General features: G+C 39.8%; 1 protein-coding gene across 3 annotated transcripts; it reads right to left on the bottom strand.

Annotated features, from left to right (window-relative positions):
* On the bottom strand, positions 1-23,171 carry LOC139325101 (glutathione S-transferase 3-like). Of its 3 annotated transcripts, XM_070954839.1 has the most exons (8): positions 23,016-23,171; positions 19,847-19,972; positions 16,788-16,901; positions 14,099-14,150; positions 8,151-8,283; positions 7,032-7,173; positions 1,329-1,460; positions 1-1,131 (listed from the first exon to the last, which is right to left on the bottom strand). In XM_070954839.1, exons 3-8 carry the CDS (start codon positions 16,872-16,874, stop codon positions 985-987), a joined length of 693 nt encoding a protein of 230 aa, XP_070810940.1. In that variant the 5' UTR covers positions 16,875-16,901; positions 19,847-19,972; positions 23,016-23,171; the 3' UTR covers positions 1-984. The 3 variants fall into 3 exon arrangements, with proteins under 3 accessions (XP_070810940.1, XP_070810932.1, XP_070810949.1); XM_070954831.1 differs by lacking the exon at positions 19,847-19,972; XM_070954848.1 differs by lacking the exons at positions 19,847-19,972; positions 23,016-23,171 and adding an exon at positions 22,881-22,984.

The following is a 23,171-nucleotide window of genomic DNA, read 5'->3' as shown; positions in this document are numbered from 1 at the left end:
ATGTTGACATGTATACCTTTTAAGAGATTGATAAAATACTATGGAAACCTGGACATGTATATTTCAATCCTAAACGTATTTAATTTGAGCACTTTTTACGCTATATGATATTTAACACTGTGCTAAATCATTATTCATTGTATATGTCAAAATGGCTGAATTTGCAAACCACTTTGAATCAAAATCAAGGAACACACTATGGTTTGAAAGAACAAACAGACTGGGGAAAGGAAAAAGAAGAAGGTTTGAACAACCAAAAAACCTTTGTTCATAAAATACAATGTTAGATAGAAAATGTTTTTTTTCCCCGTTTCTTGCTAAGCTTTATTTTATTGGACTAGTAAAAATATTATTTCATACAATGCAATGATTCACAATACCCTTTAAAACAGCAGGCAACTTTTGATAGATCACATTTTACCAAAAAAACATTAAAATGTTGGTGGTGATGATGAAGACTGCAGTGGTCTGGGTAACTATGCTTTTGATATTATGCTGAATGGTGGGACAGAGTTTCTTCAAAAGGATTGCATGCTTTATTTATTAGGAGAATTAACTTTTTTGACTGATCCACATTTTGTTTTCTATCAAAACGTGTGAATTCCTGTTTTGGAGATAGTTTACTAAATCTCAATAGTATAATTTCAGGGATGCTATTGAGTTGCCAAAATAAATAAATAATAGAGATTACAGATAGTCTAGAATTAAAACACCGCTTCTTAAAAATATGATTCTCTTAGTGAATGTTGATCTTAATCAGTCATAATGCTTATATCAAATCCCTTTACAATCATGATCCTCTTTCTTTGCTACAACTGTCACTATCATCTACAGAAGAAGCTATTTTCACAGTCTATAATCCACTTTGCAAAGGTTGTGCGATACTCTTGCAAACTGTGTATCTCCAATGTGAAAGCATGGTTTTTGTTTTGCGCGTATTACTAAATTCTGTAACTGAAATCATCAGAACAACTTGATAGAATCTCAAGGATTTGGCTTCAGCTGGTGATACATCTGGAGAACATTTCTCACTGTCTCCACGTATTTACCATCAGGGATAGGTTTCCTCTGGCTTCCTGGTTCCAGAAACTTCTTAATTGTGGGAATGTGACTGATCCTTGTTTTAAAAGCCTAGCGAGGAGGATGAAAACACTTTCATCAACTGGACTTTAGCATTAAACAATTAAAAAGCTATAATTATGATACAAGTCTCAATATACACATGTAATACCAACCATGTTTAATCCATTTGATAAAGCCCTGTTCAAAGCTCATGGCATAGGCTTTAAATTTAAAGGAATACTAAGACTTTATTTATTTTCTCATACCTGCAATTGAGGAAATTCATTCAGGATGGTGGGGAGTTTTTCCTCTACCATTAAAATAGTTTCAAAGAGGTGAATGTCTGCCAAGCTAAACCGATTGCCAACAAGGAAATCTTGTCCATGATCCTTCAGCACCTATAAGGGCAAGATGAATAGACCAAATCTAACAGCAGCCACTCAGTGGTCTCCAAGATTCCAGTGGAGAGATCTTCTATGAGTAAAGTAAGAAATGAATGACCCTTGTTTTGCAAAACAAAAGTATCGAAATGATGGTTTCACTGTCATATATTACTCAGAAGGCACACCATAGCCATATTTCTCCCCTTGTCATTATAGCAATAGCACTTAAGACTTATATACCCCTCCATAATTTAATGAAGCAGCAAACACCTAGAAGCACACAAAGTAATAACCAAAAACCAACATGGGTTTGTCAAAAACAGATCATACCAGACAAATCTTATTGCATTCTTTGACAAAGTGACAAAACTAGTGGACCAGAGGAATGCTGTGGATGTAATTTACTTGGACTTCAGTAAGACATTTGATAAAGTAGACCATAACCTACTATTTGATAAGAATGTGGATTAGACAGCATCACCACCAGATGGATTCGTAACTGGCTGACCAACCGAACTCAACGTGTAATCCTCAATGAAACTGCATCTACATGGAAGGAAGCATGCAGTGGGGTACCCCAAGGCTCTGTTTTAGTACTCTTCAACATATTCATCAATTATTTGCACAAGGGGATTGATGGGGAACTCATCAAATTTGCAGATGATACCAAGCTAGCAGGAATAGCCAACACTCCAGAAGATAGGCTTAAGATATAGAAGGATCTTGACAGACTTGAACATTGGGTGCTATCTAACAATGAAATTCAATGGTGAAAAAAATAAGGTTCTACATTTAGGCAAGAAAAGCAAAATGCACAGGTACAGTACCGTGCTTCCCTGAAAATAAGACAGGTCTTATTTTCTTTTGACCCCCAAAATAAGCGCTTGGCCTTATTTTGGGGGAGGTCTTTTTTTTTTTTTGAGATGCAGGAGGAGCGAACTCGCCATACCTGGTGGGGGGGGCACAGAGCTGCATCGGAGCTGGTGAGTCCAATGACGAGCAAGGCGGCAGGGGCAGGACACGTCAGGACAGCGCCGGCCAGCCGCTCGTCAGCAGGCCGCTCTCCTGGCTGAATTTGGATGCGAGCGGCACCGGCAGGCAACAAGGTGCGCAGCCAGTGAAGAAAAAGGAGGCAACAGCTGCAACAGGACTTCCAGCAGCAGCGCAATATAGCCGCTCGTCAGCTGTTCATCCCTGCAACCGTGCACATAGAGATTGGATAACAATTTGTCTGAAATGGTATAGTTTCCTGCCTAAGCAGGGGTTTGGACTAGAATATAGAACAGACCTCCAAGGTCTGTTCTATATTCTACATTCTATGTTATTCTATGTTATTCTATGTTATTCTATGTTATTCTATTCTATTCTATTCTAGGATATACATTCCGAGGACTCTGCACCATGCCTTCAGCCCAGCTACGGCGCTGTGACCAGATGTCCCATCGCCGTTGCCTGCCCTTCAATGTTGCAATCCTGGAATATGCTGAAAGCTTGGAATGGGGCGTTTTTGTGAACGGCTTGAAAATGGGGAGGGGGATTTTCCTGCCTCTCACCCTGTTCTGAAGCTCAGCACAGACTGAGAACAGATAAGCGGCAGTAAAATCTCCCCTCCCGATTTTCAAGCCGTTTGCAAAAACGCCACATTCTGAGCCTTCAGCATATTCCAGGATTGCAACAAGGCATTGGCAGGACACATTAGGACAACACCAGTCAGCCGCTCGTCAGTAGGCCGCTTTCCTGGCTGAGTCTGGCTGCGAGCAGCACTGACAGGCAATGACGGAGGGAGCAGCAGCAACGGGACTTCCAGCGGCAGCGCAACACAGCTGCTCATTAGCTGTTCACCACTGCGGCCATGCACGCGCTTCTAACCATGCTTCCCAGGACTCTGCACCATACCGTCGACCCAGGCATGCTGGGTTTGCTAGGGTTTGTGGGAGCGGCCTCTGTGAAGCCATTCCGCGTGGATGGCAGGTGCATGTGGGGCGCATGGGGCATGTTCTCCCCTCCTTTCCTCCCCCCCTGAGGAAATCGGGACCGGCTGCACAGGCGCTTCAAAGGCCTTATTTTCGGGGAGGGCTTATTTTAGTGCATGCGCTCAAAAGCCCGATTTGGCTTATTATCTGAAGAGGTCTTCGTTTTGGAGAAACACAGTATATGTGGTGCCTTGCTCAATAGTAGTAACTGTGAGAGGGAACATGGGAGTTCTAGTGGACAACCATTTAAATGCCAGCAGCGTGCATCAGCTGCCAAAAAAGCCAACACAGTTCTAGGTTGCATAAACAGAGGGACAGAATCAAGATCACGTGAAGTGTTAATACCACTTTATAATGCCTTGATAAGGCCACACTTTGAATACTGCATCCAGTTTTGGTCACCACAATAAAAAAAAAAGATGTTGAGAGTTTAGAAAGAGTGCAGAGAAGAGCAACAAAGATGATTAGGGGACTGGAGGCTAAAACATATAAAGAACGGTTGCTGGAATTGGGTATGTCTAGTTTAATGAAAAAAAGGACTAAGGGAGCCATGATAACAGTGTTCCAATATCTCAGGCTGCCACAAAGAAGTGGGAGTCAAGCTATTCTCCAAAGCACCTGAGGGTAGGACAAGAAGCAATGGGTGGAAACTAATCAAGGAGAGAAACTTAGAACTAAGGAGAAATTTCCTGACAATTAGAACAATTAACCAGTGGAACAACTTGCCTTCAGAAGTTGTAAATACTCCCACACTAGAAGTTTTTAAGAAGAGATTGGATAACAATTTGTCTGAAATGGTATAGTTTCCTGCCTAAGCAGGAGGTTTGACTAGAAGACCTTCAAGGTCTGTTCTATATTCTACGTTCTACGTTCTACGTTCTATTCTATTCTATTCTATTCTATTCTATTCTATTCTATTCTATTCTATTCTATTCTATTCTATTCTATTCTATTCTATTCTATTCTATTCTATTCTAGAATATACATCTTTTCTGAGTGCAGGACTCAGCACACCTCTCAAGACAAGTCCAGGCTTCACACAGATAAAAAACACTACTACATATCCCTGCTGTAAAGCAAAGGTGAGGAACTTGATGTTTTATCCTTCCAACACTTCCACCCAGGCAAGAGATTGTTGGAGTTTCAGTGCACCTGTAAAACATTTGGAACGGGTGGGTTCTAAATTTTTTAACTACCGGTTCTGTGGGTGTGGTTTATTTTGTGGGCGTGGCTTGGAGGTCATGTGACTGGGTGGGCGTGGCTAGCTGGTCATATGACCGGGGGGCCATGGCTATGTGCATAGGGACTACTCAGAAGGCTGAAAAAAGTCATTTCTGACAGGTCCTTGCACTTTTGACTGGTCCTCACACTTATGACCATCCTCACATTTATGCCCGTGCAGCATTCTTAACAACCATGTCATTCATTTCACAACTGTTTCTCTTCACCATGGTGACAAGATAGGGCAAAAAACGTAAAATGTGAGGACAGTTGTAAGTTCGAGGACTGGTCAAAAGTGCGAGGACCAATCAAAAATAATTTTTTCAGCCCTCTGAGTAGTCCATACACACAAAAGGACTACCCAGAGGGCTGAAAAAAGTCATTTCTGACAGGTCTTCGCACTTTTGACCGGTCCTCGCACTTATGACTGGTCATCATTTATGCCCATTGTAGCATTCTTAACAACCGTGTCACTCATTTCACAACTGCTTCTCTTCACCATAGTGACAAGATAGGGCGAAAAACATAAAATGTGAGGACAGTCGTAAGTTTGAGGACTGGTCAAAAGTGCAAGGACCAGTCAAAAATAACTTTCAGCCCTCTGAGTAATCCATATGCACAAAAGGATACAGCAATAGAGAGGGATGAAGGAAGGAGAAGAGAGGGAAGGAAGAGAAGGGAGGAAGGAAGGGAAGGGAAATTAGAGGGAGGGTAAGAGAGGAGGAGAAGGAGAAAGAAAGTGGAAGTAGGGAGGAGAAGAAGAGGGGGGAAGAGAAAGTAAGAAGGAAAGAAAAGAGAGAGGTGGTAGGTTTGAGGAGAAAGATTGCTGTACAATAAAAAAGATGAAAGGGAAGAAAGGCAACCCCAAACAAATATAAAGATATTAAGATAAAGAATGAATTGTTAAACTTTAAAGAATAAAAGAGAACAAATAGGAATAAATAGCAATAATTAGAAACACACATACAAACATACAATGTATTTTCTTTGAACAGAGTATTTGGCCAGTTCACAAATTTAAACAGTGTTTAGTCATTTCAATTAAATTTACAATTTCTATATTTCCTTTTTGCCATATTTATTCCTCATCTATTTTTTTAAAAAAACAATATTACCCTTCATCCTCATCTCTAATCTTAATCATTCAATTTTTCCCTTCTATTCTATATTATACCCCTTCCCATTGTCATCTATTTTTATATCCACCCTCACATTGGTTAATTATGTAATATTACAGTTGTTTAATACAAATTCAACATTTTAATATAAATCAATTAGTTATATAACTATCTTTTTTGTATATTAATCAATATGAATATGAATATTCCAATTATTTCCATGCAATCCAATTTCTTACAAATCAATTAATTGTATTTTCCAATAATAATAAACCAAATAATTTCCCCCCTATATTCCTCCAAACCACAACTTATCCATTTCTGCTTTCAACACAATATACAATTAATAGTATCTCAATTATTACAATTCCCTAGTTAAACAGAGCTTTTTTTCTTTTGTGTTTTAAAATCTTGAACTCTCCTCTTTTGCCCTAAATTTCCCATTGTTTGCACCTACCTTTTTTGGTGAGGAAAAAGAAAAGAAATCTGCCTCTGCCTAATTTTCCAACATAACAGCCAACACGCTGCTTTACTTTCAGTTTTGTTTTCAGCTTGATTTGCATAAGGAGAAAAAAAAATCTGCTCCAGCAATTTAGCTCTTTGCAGCAAGCAGCTGAGCCCTGCACAAAACAGCTGAGAGCAAATCAGCTGAGAGTCGGGAGGCAGATCTAATCAACGGGCTAATTAACCTATGCTGAAGCTGAAAGGAGTTGTTTTTTCTTGCTGCTTGCTTGCAAGGAGGTAACTGCTGTGAGGCACAGGCCAAAGGGTGGGGGCCACTCTCCTTGCCACTTAGCGCCCCTGTTGCCCCCTTTTGCCTCTAGTGCCCCCCTGCCGCCCCCCTTGCCTCTTACTGCCCCCCTAAGGCATGGTACCGCCCACTTTGGGAACCACTGACTTAACTACTTAACAACCGGTTTTACCGAACTAGAATCCCACCACTGGGTCTACCCATTTATTTTATTCATTTTTTTGTTTTCTTTTAACACTGATCAGCTGTAGGGCAGCCCTTTGAAGCCCCAGGGCAAGAGTTTAAACAGTTTTTTTCCCTTAGCCATCAGCTGGGACTCAGGAGGCAGCAATAGATTGGGAGTGGGGCCAAATAAAAGGTAAGAATAACGTGGAGAGCGGGGGGGTAGAACCGGTTCGGTGACGTCATATCGTCACCACTACCGGCTCACAGGAACCGGGCCGAACCAGGAGGAACCCACCACTGATCTGGAAGCTATGGTGGGTGATCCTTGAACCAAAAACATTTGTTTAGTAACACTTACCTTTTCATAAACCGGAAAATATCTTTTTGTTGATTTTTCTTTAATAGTAACAAGTTGGCGCTCTTGATCCTCCGGTGTCAAGAAAGGGAAGGACAAAATATAGAGACTCAGGTCCGTTGTTCCTTCCACATACATGTCAATCCTAAGAAGACAGAACATCCTGCATCAGTCTGAGCGCTTATTTTACAATCTATCAAGTGTGGATGACTTCCAATTCTTGAGTCCTTTTTTTCAGAATGCCCTCTAAGCAAAATCACCAATTGGCCATCATGCTGAAGAAAAGAACACATAATAACTGCAGTAAAATCCTAAAATAGGTGTACTCTAGTTTTTAAAAAATTGAATATCTCCAAATTTTAGCTTTTTAAATGGCTATATATGAACAATTTTTTCAGGAAATGTATTTAACCAGATAGCTTTACTGGTCATAAGTAATATCTAATCAAGGAGTTAAACTTGGTTTGCAGCTGCTAGACATTTATCCTTCCTTGGATTCCAGTGACCAGTGGCAAATGCATAGCGGATGGCTATAGTAGCTATGCATAGCACTGGGAGAAATTCATACCACTTCAGTTTCTCTAATTCAAATAACTATAGACACACACAAGGAAAGTTGCTTTTCAAGGACCAGCCTTGGTAAATTTTCTTTTGGCTTGAGCAAAGAAGTATTCTGAAGCATAATCCTAGCCCAATGGTTGAGTTACTTGCATGCCAATATGAGAAGCTGCACCTGTACATTGTGTTAAGCCACAAAGTTTGTTTAGTGACAGACATGCATAGCTCTGCCCAATGGCTCCACCAACAACTGTCATACATGCTATGCTTCCATCCAGATTACCAGAAGGAATCGGGAGAACCACACAAACAAACATGATAGAGCCTGGCTGGCAAAATCACAGGTCGTTGGTTAGATGCATGGGCCTGCAAGCAAAACTAGCATGTGTTGCTAAACAAGCCTTATGGTTTAACATGGTGGACTAGCCCATGTAGTATTTTGAGGAGTGGGCCACAATTTATTTCAGTGAGAGGGATGCTCTTATGTGACTGAATCAAAGGCAGGCACAATAGACAGGACTCCAGCTGAAATTTCAAGTTAGCTAGATACAGTGGTGACATTACAATGCTCTCTCCTTCATGTTCATCCCATACAAGTTGTACTTCGTGGCAATATAACGGAGGATGGCCCGTGTCTGTACCAGCTTCATCCCGTCAATTTCCACCATGGGTGTTTGCTGAAACAGGAAGAAGCCATCTTTGGAAAGAAGAAAAACATAGCAAATGTCAAAATATTCTGCCTACAAAGCACATATTTACTTTACAACAGAAGCCAAGAGAAGCCAAGGTCATTTTATGTTTGTTCCGGCCTATTTCTAGAATACTGATATAAAGAAATGGTTCATTCAACCGATTTGCTGTTCTATTATTAGATCTGCACAATATATCAAGACCTCATTATGCTCAATAAAGCAATAAGGATGGTTTCATCCAATATGCTAAGGCATAAAACATGATTTTCATCCAATATGCTAAGGCATAAAACATGATTTACAAGCCACAACGTATTTCACACAACAAATAATATCATTATTCAACGTACTGCATGAATCCTTCCCAGTTCCTAGATTTCTGTTTAAACAAAAAGAGAGTGTCATTAAACTTTACAGCTGTCTACTCATATTTGGGATTTTAACACAGCTGATTTAAGTAACGTGCCAAGAGAATAAGAGCCCTATTTAAAAAGTTACAGGACAAAAATGTACCTATATATTTCCATGTGTTCCCAGATGTTTTCTGAAATGGGCTATATATTCCTTCATTTTTCAAGCAGAGTTTCTCCCCCATTCTGTTTGCAATTTAAAAATGTGGAAATGCATGCAGCAGATGCTTATGTTCTCCTACAGTCTCATTCAATTTGTTATTAGAATAACCTTAGCATAATAATAAAACATATGTTCTGTGTCATACTGGTCATCCAACTAGAACTGCAAACAGTGTTTTGAAAAATAAACACATAGTAATATTCAGTTAAAGTTATCCAAATAAGGCAGTGAGTGTAGCATTCAAGGCTAGAAAGAATACAACATAGTGTTCCATCTGTATTACAATTCTCTCCCTGGATTACAATAAAACATAAAACCAGAATTAAAACCAGAGATATTTAAAATACAAAGAAACAATACATAGAGACACAGGCACTACAGATAATTAAAATGAAGAGTTAATATTCTATTATAAATGGTGTTTTTTTTTTAAATGAGTAAGTCAAATTAAGCCATTGAGCCAGAATTGCATTCCAAAATCAGGGCAACACTACGTTCAGTTACTGCAAGAACATCCATCAGCAAATAAGAGTTGTAGCTATTCTAAATATAAAATCTTGCAGATTCTTTTTTTATTTATTTAAAAAGTTTTAACAATCATTACAACAATTTTCCCCCAGAAATATAAGCTGTCCTCCAAGATGGGGATACATCTCCTCCAGATTGTATATTAGTAAATAATTCTTTAAGTGGTCCCACCATTTCTAACTGCAAATGTTTATAATAAGCAGCTGTCAAGCCATCTGTCCCAGGAGCTTTTACCCACTTTCAACTGCTTAATTGCAGACATAATCTCAGTGGCTATTGGTTGATTTAAACTCCCCCTTTGCTCTTTTGTAATTATACTCTTTCTGTAGGTATCTATCTATATCTGTACCTTGAATTTTATCACCAGCATACAACCTCGTATAAAATTCTAAAAATGCTTTTTTAATCATATTTTGCTGATAAACCTCTTTACCTTTATATTCTATTTTCTCTATGGTCCATGACTTTTGTTTTTTCCTTAACAAATATGCTAACCACCTCCCTGGTTTATTAGCATTACAAAAAGTATTATGTTTAGCATATTGCAAATTAGTTGCGACCTGATCTGCCATTAACATATTAAATTGCCCACGCAATAAATTGCCTCTTTTATTTTCTTATCTGCTGGATTCAATATCAAAGCTTGTTCTTTTTTTTCTGATTTCCTCTTCTAAATCCTTCCTTTTTTTTCCTGTTTGTGTCTATATTTATTATTCAAATATATCAAAATGCCTCATATATGCTTTGCTTGCATCCCAAACCATTTCCATAGATGTACCCTTATGCATATTTATAATAAAAAAATTCTTTCATAAATTTTTTACATTCTTTTACATTTTCCTCATATCTAAACAGATTTTCATTTAACCTCCAAGACCTCTTAGATCCCCTTCCATACTCTAATTCCATCCAGACTGGACTATGATCCGTTAAAACTCTTGGACAAATCTTCATCTTCTTCACTCTGGAAAAGAAATCATTTGTAATTAATATAAAATCAATCCTTGAGAAAGATTGATGTCTATCAGAAAAAAAGGTAAAGTCTTTTTCTTTGGGGTTTCTCTCTCGCCAGATATCTCTCAGTTCCATATCCTCCATCATTTCAAAAAACGATTTTGGCAATGTGGCATGCGTTGAAATGTTCTGCAAGAGCCCCTTATCTTTTTTTAGTGTCTAAAACTCCATTCCAATCGCCCAGTAAGATACATGATTTATAATCCCATTGTAATAACTTGGAATGTAAAAGCTTATAAAATTTTTCGTTGTTGGTTCAGTGTGTAGACTCCAATTAAAAGTATTTTTTCTCCTTTTATTAAAAGTTCAATTGCTATAAATCTTCCTTGATCAGCCGATTCAATTAATTTGGCAATTAAGTCTTTTTTTAGGTATATAACTATACCATTCTTCTTCTCAGGAGCAGATGCAACAAAATGTATACCTAACCTTGCATTTATTAAATATTTTTGATCTTTACTTCTAACATGAGTCTCTTGTAAACAAATTACATCATTTTTAAACTGTTTCAAATAATGAAATATTTTCTCCTCTTTTGTGGTGAATTTAGGCTATTAACATTCCAAGTCAAAAATCTAGTTGCCATTCTTGGCTCTCTGAAGCACTTGGAGCATTTGCTGGAAATCTCCATGCATTTTACTTTTTGGCTTTGCTCCTCCCACTCCTGTTTTTGTAGTATCTTGAATCATTTGAAGTTGCTGCACTCTTAATTCTTCTTGACACTTGGCTGCCGCTCGAGTCTGTCTTTGATCCTTAGGTTCTTCTATCTCCAAAGCTTGAACAGTAGTCGAAAATTGTATTAATTCTTCTTGAATAAACAAATCACCCTTTTGGGCCTGTGCCAACAATTCTTCTTTCTCCCCCTTTCTTGCCCCCTCTATTTCCATCTTCCTTCTAGCTTCCTGGGGCTGAGGGCATCCAGCCTTTAATACATTGGTATAGAAATCTCTTGCCTTCCACACTGAATTGAGACGGTATCTTTCTCCTGAATAATTCACCACTCAACCGGCTGGAACTTCCCATCTATACTGTATCTGATGGTATCTCAGTTCTTCCACCAGAAAGGCATAATCCTTTCTGGCTCTCAACATTTTGGGGGGAATTTCTTTCAGTGTTAAAACCTCCTGCCCCTGCACTTGAAGTTTGTTTTTAAAAGTGACTTCTAGGATTTCATTGCGTAATCTCCTTGTTGTAAAATAAACTACAATGTCTCTTGGTAGATGTTTCTCTCTGGCCACCCATGAATTGACACGATAAATTTTGTCAATTTGCCATTCAAAATTTGCTTTTTGATCTTCCATTATCTGTGCAAATGCTTCTGAAAAGATCTCTCTCAAATTCTCTTGCTTATTTTCCTTGAGGCCTCTTATTCTCAGAGCAAATTCCATGTCTCTATATAGTATTTGCTCTTTCCATCTTGTCCTGGACCTCCCCCATTTTATTTTCCAAGTTCTCATTAGACTGCTTAATTTCTCCCACTTTTTCATCTATTGCTTCAATGTGTCCTGCCAATCCTTGTACTGCCATAATAATATCTTCTCTAATTTCTTGGTTTCATTTTTGAATAGTCTCTTTGACCTGAGCTATTTCTTCAGCAACTTCTCGAGTTTGCTCCTGAAACATTGAAGCAATTTTTTTTCTGTAACAGAGGCTTGTGTTTTGAGGGCTTCCTGCATCATTTAAAATGTTAATATTGTTGGTTCTGTTGGAACAGAGAGAGATTGCAATCTGGACATTTGAGCTGGTGAAGTCCCAGCACTTTTGGGGACAATAGCCTTAATTTGTTTTGAAGCCATTTTTAGCTTCCAATTTAAATTTAGTCAGCTGCCAGAACAGTAGATCCACCAAATCCAGAAATCAGTCTTTAAATAATATCAATCCTTTTTTTAAGGATCACTGCTGTAATCTCTAATCTTCTCCTTTTTTAAAAAAACACAAATCTCTAATTTTGAACAGGGGCTGCCAACACTAAAAGAAACTTTCCTTTTTAACTTTCACTTTCACGCCCCATTAAAGCACAATCGCCATCTTGGTTTCACTTTCTCCCCTTAATAAGTCAGAAGGAAGTAATACACATTTGGAGTTAAAGTTCAGTACTTGCAGATCTCATCTCTCCTGAGTTTGCTCAGCCTGCTTCCGAATGATGTTTATTCAAGCGTTGTTTGCAGGGGTGGTCGCAGCGTCTTCTTCTGCTTGAAGCAGAAACGTCCCGGATCCGGAGCTCTATCGGGTTTCCAGGGAGCTCTCACCCCTCGAGCCCCAGAATTGTTCCTGGGGCTCCTTGGGGAGCTCTACCTATGCCCGCCTGCTCTCTTCCTCCCCTTTTCCTGGGGAGAAAGTTTTCAAGCCGCTAGACAGCTGATTTGCGCTGTTCTAGCCGCTTTACAAGATCTCGGGGCTGGCGCTCAAGAAAAGAGCGTCCTCAGCGCCTGCGGTGCCACCGGAAGTCCCCGAAATCTTGCAGATTCTTAACATCAGTTGATGGAGGCTTCAGATAATACCTTCATAAATCTAAGAAACATAGATTCGACCTGCAGAAATCTATCTTTTTCTCCCAACAAATGTAGGATAATGTACATTTTCAAGGGCAGGGATCCTATGCCCTTCCAGAAACAAACAAGGCACCTCGGGGTTGACCGCTGCCCCCATCAACACAGATTGCGACCAGTTGGAGAGATAGGAGGAGAACCACCGCAAAACGGTGGCCCCCCCCAATCCCTCCAATCGGCACAACATGATACCATGGTCGATGGTATCAAAAGCCACTGAGATCTAACAGGACCAGGATAGAGGAATAACCCCTATCCCGAGCCCTCCAGAGATCATGCACCAACACGATCAATGCCGTTTCCGTGCTGTACCCGGGCCTGAAACCGGACTGGAGCGGATCCAGATACGTCGTTTCATCCAGGTACTGGGGAAGCTGCCACGCCACCACACTCTCAACAACCTTCGCAATAAAACGAAGGTTGGAGACTGGATGATAGTTAGCCAAAACAGCCGGATCCAGAGAGGGCTTCTTGAGGAGGGGCCTCACCACCGCCTCTTTCAAGGCGGCCGGCAGGACACCCTCATTCAAAGATGTAGTGTAATGTAACTCAACATCTGGAAGGACACAAGATCCCTGCCCTTGAAAATCCATATCAAATCTATATTTCTTAGATTTATGATGGTACTATCTGAAGCTTCCATCAACAGATGTTAAGAATTTGCAAGATTTTATATTTAGAATAACTACAATTTTTCCATGCTGATGGGATTCATACATTAGTAATGTTGAGAACAGGGTTTATCAGGCCATGATCCATGGATATACCGTGTTGCACCAAAACTTGAAGGGGTTCTGTGAGAGACTAAAGCCCCAAAAAAGTTCACTCAAATGGAGCAAATTTCCCATCACCAGCGTTTTTCCTCTTAATCAGGGACATTGGGAATTTTTTTTTAAATTAACAGGTTTTGCGGTCTAAAAAGGTTGGACAATCCCTGGTTTAGGCAGCCACAGCTTCCCAACCTTGCACTGGGTCATGATGGATTATGCCTGAGTAAAAAGGTAACCGTTTTTTATTATGCATTGTTCTTCAGGAACAAGGCCATATTGTAGCTCTTCTCCATCACTCAAGAATTACAACATCTGTTTGTTTCCATCCAAGTAGAAATTTAGTGCCATTGGTACAACCAAATATTTGCAGTTTCATCACAAATAACCTTGAAGCAGCTTCTCATATTGTTCTCGGGTCTCAAAAAATTCCTCTTCAAACTAAAAGACAGAAAAAAAGATGCAAAGGGAATTGTTTTCAGAATTCTAGAACTCAGTTCATACAGTAGCAATCCACATAGCAATCCACTCAACTCAGCAATCTACTGAGAAGAATCACTGAACTTTTGCCTACAAATAACCGTATCTGAATATCAAATACCTCAGAACAGAACTGAATTATCTCTTAGGGAAGCTTGTATATTTATACTGAGTATTGTATATTTGAAAAAAGTAACTTTTAGTAAGCCGGGTTTTTGCAAGCCAATTTTTATCTGAATTATACTTGAAATTAGGCAAGACTAGCTGATAGAATTTTTTTTTTAAAAAAAACAAAGTTTCATGTGGTACCATATTTTTCGGAGTATAAGACATACCTTTTTCCCCCTAAAAGGGGGTGAAAATTTAGGTGCGTCTTATACACTGAATGTAGCCCTGCCCACCCACTGGCCACCCACTGTAACCCTTTGGCCTCTGCCTCCCAGCAGTTACCACCTTGCAGCAAACAGCAAGAAGAAACAGCTCGTTTCAGCTTTAGGACAGCCTAATTAGCACAAGTTGATTGGATTGGCCTCCTGACTCTCAGCTGTTTTGATCTCAGCTGTTTTGCGTGGCCTCTGCTGCTTGCTGCTAGGAGATAAATTGCTGGAGCAGATTTTTTTTTTCTTGTGCTAATCAAACTATGCTGAAAATGAAAATGAAAGTAAAGCAGGCTGTTTGCTGAAACGAGGCAAAATTGCTGGGAGGCAGATTTCTTTTTCTTGTTTTCCTCACCAAAAAAGGTATGTGCGTCTTATAGTCCGGTGTGTCTTATACTCCGAAAAATACGGTAATTCAAGTGCCTTGAAATCTGACACTTTCCTCTGCAATACAACCAAGAGTTCTGGTATTCACTTTTTGGGGTATGCAAGTCAGATCCACACAATTAGCTAGAAAAAGCTACAGTAGTAAAGTACACGCATTACAAGACAAAAAGATGCAATTGTGCGTTATTAATTTTGTAAATCATGTACTGTGGGGTTCAAAATGCATATCCTACTTTTCAGCTTCTTATACAATCCTCAAAATTGCCACTATTACACGCATTACTGAATAATAGAAAAAAGACTGCACATATCATGGCCCATTTCACTCCACTCTCAAGTCTTTTGTATAGCTCATAAACCTTCAGGAAAATCCTAATGTACAGGTAGTCCTCGACTTACAACAGTTCATTTAGTGACCATTCAAAGTTACAACGGCACTTTAAAAAGTGACCTATGACTGTTTTTCAGACTTATGACCATTGCAGCATTCCCATGATCACATGATTAAAATTCAGGTGCTTGGCAAGTGACTCATGTTTATGACAGTTCCAGTGTACGGAGTCATGCAATCCCCTTTTGCAACCTTCTGACAAGCAATGTCATTGGAGAAGCCAGATTCACTTAACAGCCGTGTTACTCACTTAACCACTCAAGTGATTCCCTTAACAACTGTGGTAAGAAAGGTCATAAAATGGGGCAAAACTCACTTAACAACTGTCTCGCTTAGCTACTGTACATAAACTTTTGGCTCAATTATGTCGTAAGTAGAGCACTACTTGTATTGGGGACTTTACAAAATATTTCTAACACTTTAGGTATAAACTTGAAATTTCAACAAACTGAGGACAGAAAATATCACTTGAGCTTTAAAAGCCACTCATACAGGACTACGAGAGAAAAAGAAGGGAAAGCATTGGGACCCAGCCGAAATCTAGTTAGAATCATTAACTATGCTGGTTACTTGGACACATATTGGTAAAGAGAGAAAAAAGACAATCAGGACATTGTGTCATTCATATATATATCTGTGTGTGTGTGTGTGTGTGTGTGTGTGTGTGTGTGTGTGTTTCTTCTAGCCAGGTTTTCCCTACGTAACCAAGGTTTTTTGTAGCTCCAGCTCAGTAGAATCACATCTACTCGGTTCTGGGCTTTTTTTTTAGAGCTTGCTAGCTGTTAGAAAGGAAAAAAAAGCCCAGAACCGAGTAGATGTGATTCTACTGAGCTGGAGCTACAAAAAACCTTGGTTACGTAGGGAAAACCTGGCTAGAAGAAAAACACACATAAACCCTACGAAGAAGTAAGAATATGTATGTATGTATGTATGTATGTATGTATGTATGTATGTATGTACGTATGTAGATATATATATATGTGTTACTTTGGCTACCATTTTGGTAAATGCTTTTCAGCAGTGATATTGCAAGTGTAGCCAATACATGTTCTCAGCTCCCACCCCAAAGCTTGGAAATGTTGTAGCTACCCTCTCACTCTCTACAATAAAGCTCTCTAGTGTGAGAAATCTTGGCTTAAATTTTGAGCAATTTTGAAGGCTTTGCCATCCATCCCCCAAGATTAGAACTTCAAATCATGACTTTTGATCTTTCTCCATGGCACAGACATGCCCTTGTAACACCATTTTTCCCCTTGCCGCATCCCCACGATGTTACCTCCATCCAGTGGTGGGATTCAAATAATTTAACAACCGGTTCTCTGCCCTAATGATTTCTTCAACAACCAGTTCACCAAATTGCTCAGAAAAAATTTTTTCGGAGAAAAAAAAATTGGCAAAAATATTCCAACAGCCTTCTGCGTCTATAAATAAGGAAACACAGACCTCTACGCCAGCAGCTGCTAACAACCACCGTATCTGTTCCATTCGGCCTCGTCCATTAAAATAATACAATTTAGGTTTCTCGGCCATTGTTTCTTAATCTCCTGGGATGGGGGCCTGAGGAGGGCACAAAACAAAGAACAAAAAGTAATGAAGAGACCATTCTGTTGCACGAACACAGGAAAGGCAGAGCAGAGTAAAGCTAATTGATCAGATCAAGATATTTCATCAGACACACGTCTGAAATACAGTTTTATTAATAGATATACTGATACCACTTAACATAATCTTTGATTTGTTTATGCAGGAGACATAAGTCCCAGTCCCATAGCTCCCAGTACAGGAAAATCTGTGGTTTGACAGTGTTGTGGATTTAATAAGACCAACACAACTTTTGGATTAATCAGAGACAATTTGTATATTGCGCAATAGGTTCAAAGCTCTGTACATGAAGCGTTGAACAAAGACAGAAATTAGGTACAATGATTTTATACCCTTCTAGACAAAGGATTCTGTTAACTCAGCAGTTTATGTGATCATATACATTTGTCATTTTTAATTGACACTTCCTAATTACTGTTTCATTTTATTCTTTGCCAACAGTTATAATTCTTTTTGTAGATTACTGAAGCATAGACTCAAATCATCTTCTGATGATAGACAACTTTTAACTCATGTGGATCCCCTTGACCTAACCAACCTTTAAGCTGTATGTCATTAGAATGTTCCTTTCTTCTGACAACTTAGAGGCCTCCTAGAGGATCCAAAAGGATTTTGGCTGAGTTTGTACTTTTTCCAACCGGATGCATTGCTTTTTAGAATAGAGTGAATAGAAAGTTATCCAGTGGTCATCTATCAGAGCCCGCTTCATTTACATTAACAGAATGCAGGGCAGTTCAGTAAGTACACTCTTACTTACATAACCACAATGCTAGCATACAAAACAGTTTACATATTTCCATATTCAGAAAAACCTGGTAGAAAACAGCAGCTAATGCAACATTGTGCTAACCCAGAATTGGGTCTCAATAAATCAACTGCTAATTCAGAAGTAATGTCCAAGTAATTTATTTCTCACTTGATCCAGGCCTCTGGGTCAACATATGACATAATATTCTGTGTGAACTTCATTTAACCCAACTATAATTGTCCTGATCTGGATTTAGGGCTGACCCATCTCAAAGCGATCTCTTTTGCAAGACTTGATTAAATCTCCACATGGTCAAACACCTACTTTTTAGTAGCCTTTTCTAAACTGAGCATAGGAATCTGAACCCCTGGTTTTTAGTGGGTGAAATGTATGTACTTCAAATGTGTTGTAATACTTAAGCAATGCAAACCGAGGCTTTTTGCATGTGTTCAAGTCGGAGACTCAACCCATTACAGGGTGGATTTGATTTAAATCGAGTTGATTTAAATCACAATTTAAATCATGATTTAAATCACTAGTAAAAAGGCTTGATTTAAATCAACTCGATTTAAATCATAATTTTTAAAGAGCAACTGTCATCTCTGCTACTCCTTTGACCCACTGTTGACTCACCGATAGTCCCAGTGTTGCAGAATATACAGCCTCATGCTACATAACTAAACTCCATTTCATGCTGAATAAACTAAATTATTTATGTATCTTAAATAGAAGACTATCTTACGATAGATTTTTACCCCAAAAGTTTTTTATTAAAATAAATTCGATTTAAATAAAAAAAATCCGATTTAAATTAAAAAAATCCGATTTAAATCAAAAAAATCTGGGTTTTTTATTTTTTTAAAAAAATCATTGATTTTTATCCACCCTGACCCATTACCATGATGTTGAGAACTGGCATATGTCCAGATGAATTACAGCTGCCCTCCTGAAAGTCCTTGAAATTCCCTGTCTTTCTGAATCCGGAATGACTAGGAATGATTCAGGAAAGGGAAAAGTATATTTCCCTCTCCTGCAACTCACAGCAATGTTCATCAGCCATCCGATCTCAAATTATAACCAAATTATTACAGATAATTTGATTGATCATCTAATCAATCTAGCATAAATGTCACAAAAAAGACAACCCGCCCGCCATTTTCTAAAGCCCCATCTAGACTGAATGATTGGAAAGCAAATTCATTCCCCTAGAGCTCTCTGATAAGAAAGGTATGACAACAGCCCACTGATTTACAAAGCTTGGCAGAGACGTGCCTAGATAACAAGGAAGGGAGAATGCATAAAAATGTATGAACTTAACTTGGAAAGCTTAGCTAGAAATTCTAGTAAATTTCTAGCTAAACCAGGTAAATACTTCCTCCAGTTCTTTTTCCTTACAGATTTTGCAGGAAAAGTAGAAACTCCCTTTGAAACAAGTATAAGAAAAAAAAAAGGAAAGGATTTTAATCTACTTTTCTACAGCAGGGGCCTTCAAACTTGGCAACTTTAAGACTTAAGGACTTCAACTCCCAGAATTCCTCAGCCCACGGGTCTTAAAGTTGCCAAGTTTGGAGATCCCTGTTCTAAAGGGCTGGATGCACACTTGAACTGGTTTTCTTCTTCTTGCAATGGATCCAGAATTGGGGGGATAGCTCCTATCTTTATGTTACTCAAAAGTGATCAAACCATAGCTCCTATCTATGGTTTGATTACTCCCTAAAAATCAAGAGATTCTCTGGTGCTGCCCTCCCCAAGTGGGAAGTTAGACATTTTTTATTTATATGCCCTGACAACTGATAGATCCTGACGAGTCCCAAAGGGAACAGGGCAGTGGTGGGTTGCTTCTGGTTCTGTCCGGTTCTTGCGAACCAGTAGTAAAAGCAGCAGGAGGCCTCACCCACCCGACCGGACATCATAATTGATACCCGTTACGAACTGGTAGTAAAGGTAAGTAGTAAGGGGGTTGTTCCTGATGGTGTGCTGCATAACCTAGCTGAGGACGTGGATCAGGTCATGCCTATGTGGCCTCTCCTTTCCCACAGATCCTGCCATTCCCCGTGGTTTACAGAAGGTAATGAAATAAGCTAAGAGACATCTAGTGTGCCTCTGGAAGTCAACAAGGGGTAAATGTGACCAAGCCACTATTAAGGCTTACCTTGCAGAGGTAAAGGTGGTAAAACATAAATACATCTCCACCCTTATTGTGTCCTCAAGAAGCTATCACTGGATCCCACCATACTGGACAATTTTCATCCTGTATCCAACCTTTCCTTTTCAGAGACTGAAAAGACATTAGTTGTATTTTAGGATAACCTCTATTGAGAGCAGAATGGGAATACTGCATTCATCCTTGCTCTTCTTGATTTCTTGGTAGCCTTCAGTATTGCTGAAATGATGGTATCCTTCTGGACCAGGGTTGGGGGTGAGAGGCAATGTATTGTGCTAGTTCTCTTCTTTCTCTCAGGGCTAGTTTCAGTCAGTGTTGATCAGAATGAGAGGTCCCTCGATCCCTACTCTGTGGGGTGATGCGAAGCTCAGTATTCTCTCCATTCCTCTTGAACTTCTACGTAAAGCTACTGGGTGAGTATGCCGATACCCAGTTGTACATCACCAACCTGGCAAACTAAGGGATGTTGTTGATATCCTGTCCTAGTATCTGTATGGATTTGGATGGGGAACAATAAGCTTCAGCTCAATCCTGGCAAGACTGAATGGCTTTGGGTTTGGGGTCCATGGCGCTGAATAGGTTTGTACTGTCCCAAACAGATCTGCTGCACAATCTGTGGGTCTTTCTGAATTCATAACTCCTGTCTGAAGAGCAAGTGACAAACATTGCTAGGAAGGGCTTTGCACAATTTCAGGTTGTGCACAGTTGCACCTGTTCCTGGATTGAGAACTTCTATTCAGAGTCACTCATGCCTTGGTCCTCTCCAGAATGGATTACTCTAGCATGCTGTTCATAGGGCTGCCCTTGAAGAACATCTGCAAGCTATAACTGTCTCAGAGAGAGACCGGCAAGCCAGGGGGAGAAGTCAAGCAGGGAATTAGTCTGGAATCCTTATGTAGGTACAAGAGGGCAAAGTCTGACCCCCTTTCCCCCTCTTGAATGAACCATATCTAGTCTGACCCAGATGCAAATTACCAATCTGGGAAGATTTCTGTGTAAAAGGCATGAGCAATAAAATAGCTAATCAAACTCTTCATGTGTGGATCTTGTTGTTCACATCTAACATTCATCTTCTCAGACTCATTACCCGCTTGACTCTTGCCCCTGGCTCACCCAATCTCTCCCGACAATCTGGTGCAAAATGCAGTAGTAGGGGATAGTTATATGTACTCCTTGATCAGTGCCTGATAACACCTTTGTTCTACAAGTTGCACTGGTTGCCAGTTTGCTTCCAGGCTCAATTCAAGAAGCCGGTAATCCCCTAGCATAGGGCCAGGTTATCTGCAAAACCATCTCTCCTCAATTACATCTACCCTTCCTATCAGGGTTAGCAGGAAAGGCATTCTACAGGTCCCATTAACAAAGGAATGTCATCTGATGGGATCCAGGAGGAGAACCTGTTCTGCTGCAGCCCTCCACCTTATTGGCCTTTTGAAAGACTCTTTAAGGCATGATTTGGTCTTCAGGCCTGGGGGTGGGGAAAATGTTTTTATGGCACCAGTTTGCTAGTTGTATTGTTAGATATTATACAGATTATCCGCTCTGGAAAATTATATTTTGAATTGCTTTAATTTTTTTCCTTAATAGTTTTTAATTATTGAGTTATAATTCTTTATTCCTTTTTGGTTTTCAATTGTATCAGCTGCCCAAAGTTACATATGTAAGATGGGAGGCTTTGAATCAATCAATCAATCAATCAATCAATCAATCCAGTTACATAATTTCTGAAGAACAATGAACAAGTATTACAATTGTGATACTTATGACAATGAGGTGGCAAAGCAGCAGAAGCTTTAGGGCAGTAATCAGTGGTCTGCCACTACTTAAGGTCCAGGGGAGCCTCAGAAAATCCTCTTAAGATCCAGTCCCTGGAAAAAAATGACTCATTTTTGAAAGTACAATTTTCTCTTGACGGGGAAAGGGTTATTTTAAGATTGGAAACAGGAGTGCCAGGGTTCTGTGAGACAAACTACTTCCATTCCCATCTGAGTTGAAGGGGTGGCTATTGAAGCTTTAAAAAAAAAGAAAGATAAAGATCAGACGCACCAGGATTCACAAGCAGAAAGGAAGTTCTGAAAAGGAGATCTGAAGTCTCTCACTTGGCCTGCTGATGTTTGCTTTGCTCCTATCATCTTCATGGACAAGAGTGAGGGCAATGGAGAGAACTAACTCATGAAATTGCATTTTATTTTTAGAATTGGCTGCCCGGCTGTAGAAATATGCAAATATCTTCTTATGCCAAACTAGAAAGGCCAAAGTATTGAACTGTTTGAAGCCCTATTAGCTGTTTTATGGGGAGCAACTAAAGATGGTTTTGTGTGTAACCTCTACAGTAATTTGACTGCAGGACTGAGCATAGCCAGCGTGGTATCTACAAAGTTCCAGATAAGATCTTAACTACTGTATTCTTTACGAGGAGAGAGAACACAGGAACAAAAAGTCTTGACGCATCTCAGGGTCTTTTACGAACTTCAACTGAAATTATGTGGGCAGTCAGAGGGAACAGAAGGGTAAATTCCGTTCTAAATGGAATGCTAAACTGAGCATTGCAAACAAAGGTCATCGCTCACTTCATTAAAAAAAAAAGAATATTATAAAACACAGGCGGTGCTTGCTTTGGGGAAACTGATAAAACCAATTATACAGTGCTGTGTTTCCACTAAAAACCCAGCCTAGTTCCTCTCTTCTCTTTCATAAACGAAATTTCACTTCTTTTGAACCGATTCGGCGCCCAGGGAATTCTTAAGAAAGAAGTGGGAGACGGGGAGAAATCAGCCAAAGGATGACTCTAAGAAAAAAAGTTTTCAAAACTCCTGCCGATTGTCGCGAAGGCACTCTGGTGTCTGTACCGTGTTCCGCCCCCTTCACTTTTACACACAGAGATCCGTCCCATGATCACTTCGGATTGCAAAGCCTAATTCAGAAACCCTCCGCCGTGTTGGGACGCCCAAAGGGATGAAGCCCCCCGGCTAAGTTCTGTTTTTTGCAGCTCCCTCTCACCGCCCCCCCAAAAAAGAATTACCTTCGCTCAAACAAAACACTTCCCACGATCAAATCAAGCAACTGGGTAGCAAGCGATCGCAGCTAGCGATCGCAGCAAGCCATCCTCCTTCTCAAGCCCATTCATAGTGCTTGATTTCTCCATAGGATCAAGTACCTCTCCAAGCAGAAGAGCACCTCGCGGGTCCCTTCCCAAGCCTTCCCAGCCTCTGCTTCCGACCAGTCTTAGAACGGAGACGCAAGATCCGCCTCTCCTTCGCGCTTCTGCTCAACTTTCGGGAGCCGCCGCAGATCTGATTTATTCCAAGCCGGC

The sequence above is a fragment of the Pituophis catenifer genome, unplaced genomic scaffold, assembly GCF_029215685.1.
Source record: "Pituophis catenifer annectens isolate HBS135680 unplaced genomic scaffold, rPitCat1.0.hap2 SCAF_1, whole genome shotgun sequence".
Taxonomy (NCBI): domain Eukaryota; kingdom Metazoa; phylum Chordata; class Lepidosauria; order Squamata; family Colubridae; genus Pituophis; species Pituophis catenifer.
This window is presented reverse-complemented; position numbering and strand designations above follow the sequence as displayed.

Bases quoted from the DNA above. Each gene is read 5' to 3' on its own strand.
- LOC139325101 (XM_070954839.1), bottom strand. From the start codon at position 16,874: ATGGCCGAGAAACCTAAATTGTATTATTTTAATGGACGAGGCCGAATG. The intron at 8,284-14,098 runs GTTATTTGTGAT...TTCTTTCCAAAG, and splicing joins ATATGAGAAGCTGCTTCAAG to ATGGCTTCTTCCTGTTTCAG. The intron at 1,461-7,031 runs GTAAGTGTTACT...TTGCCCTTATAG, and splicing joins ATTTTCCGGTTTATGAAAAG to GTGCTGAAGGATCATGGACA.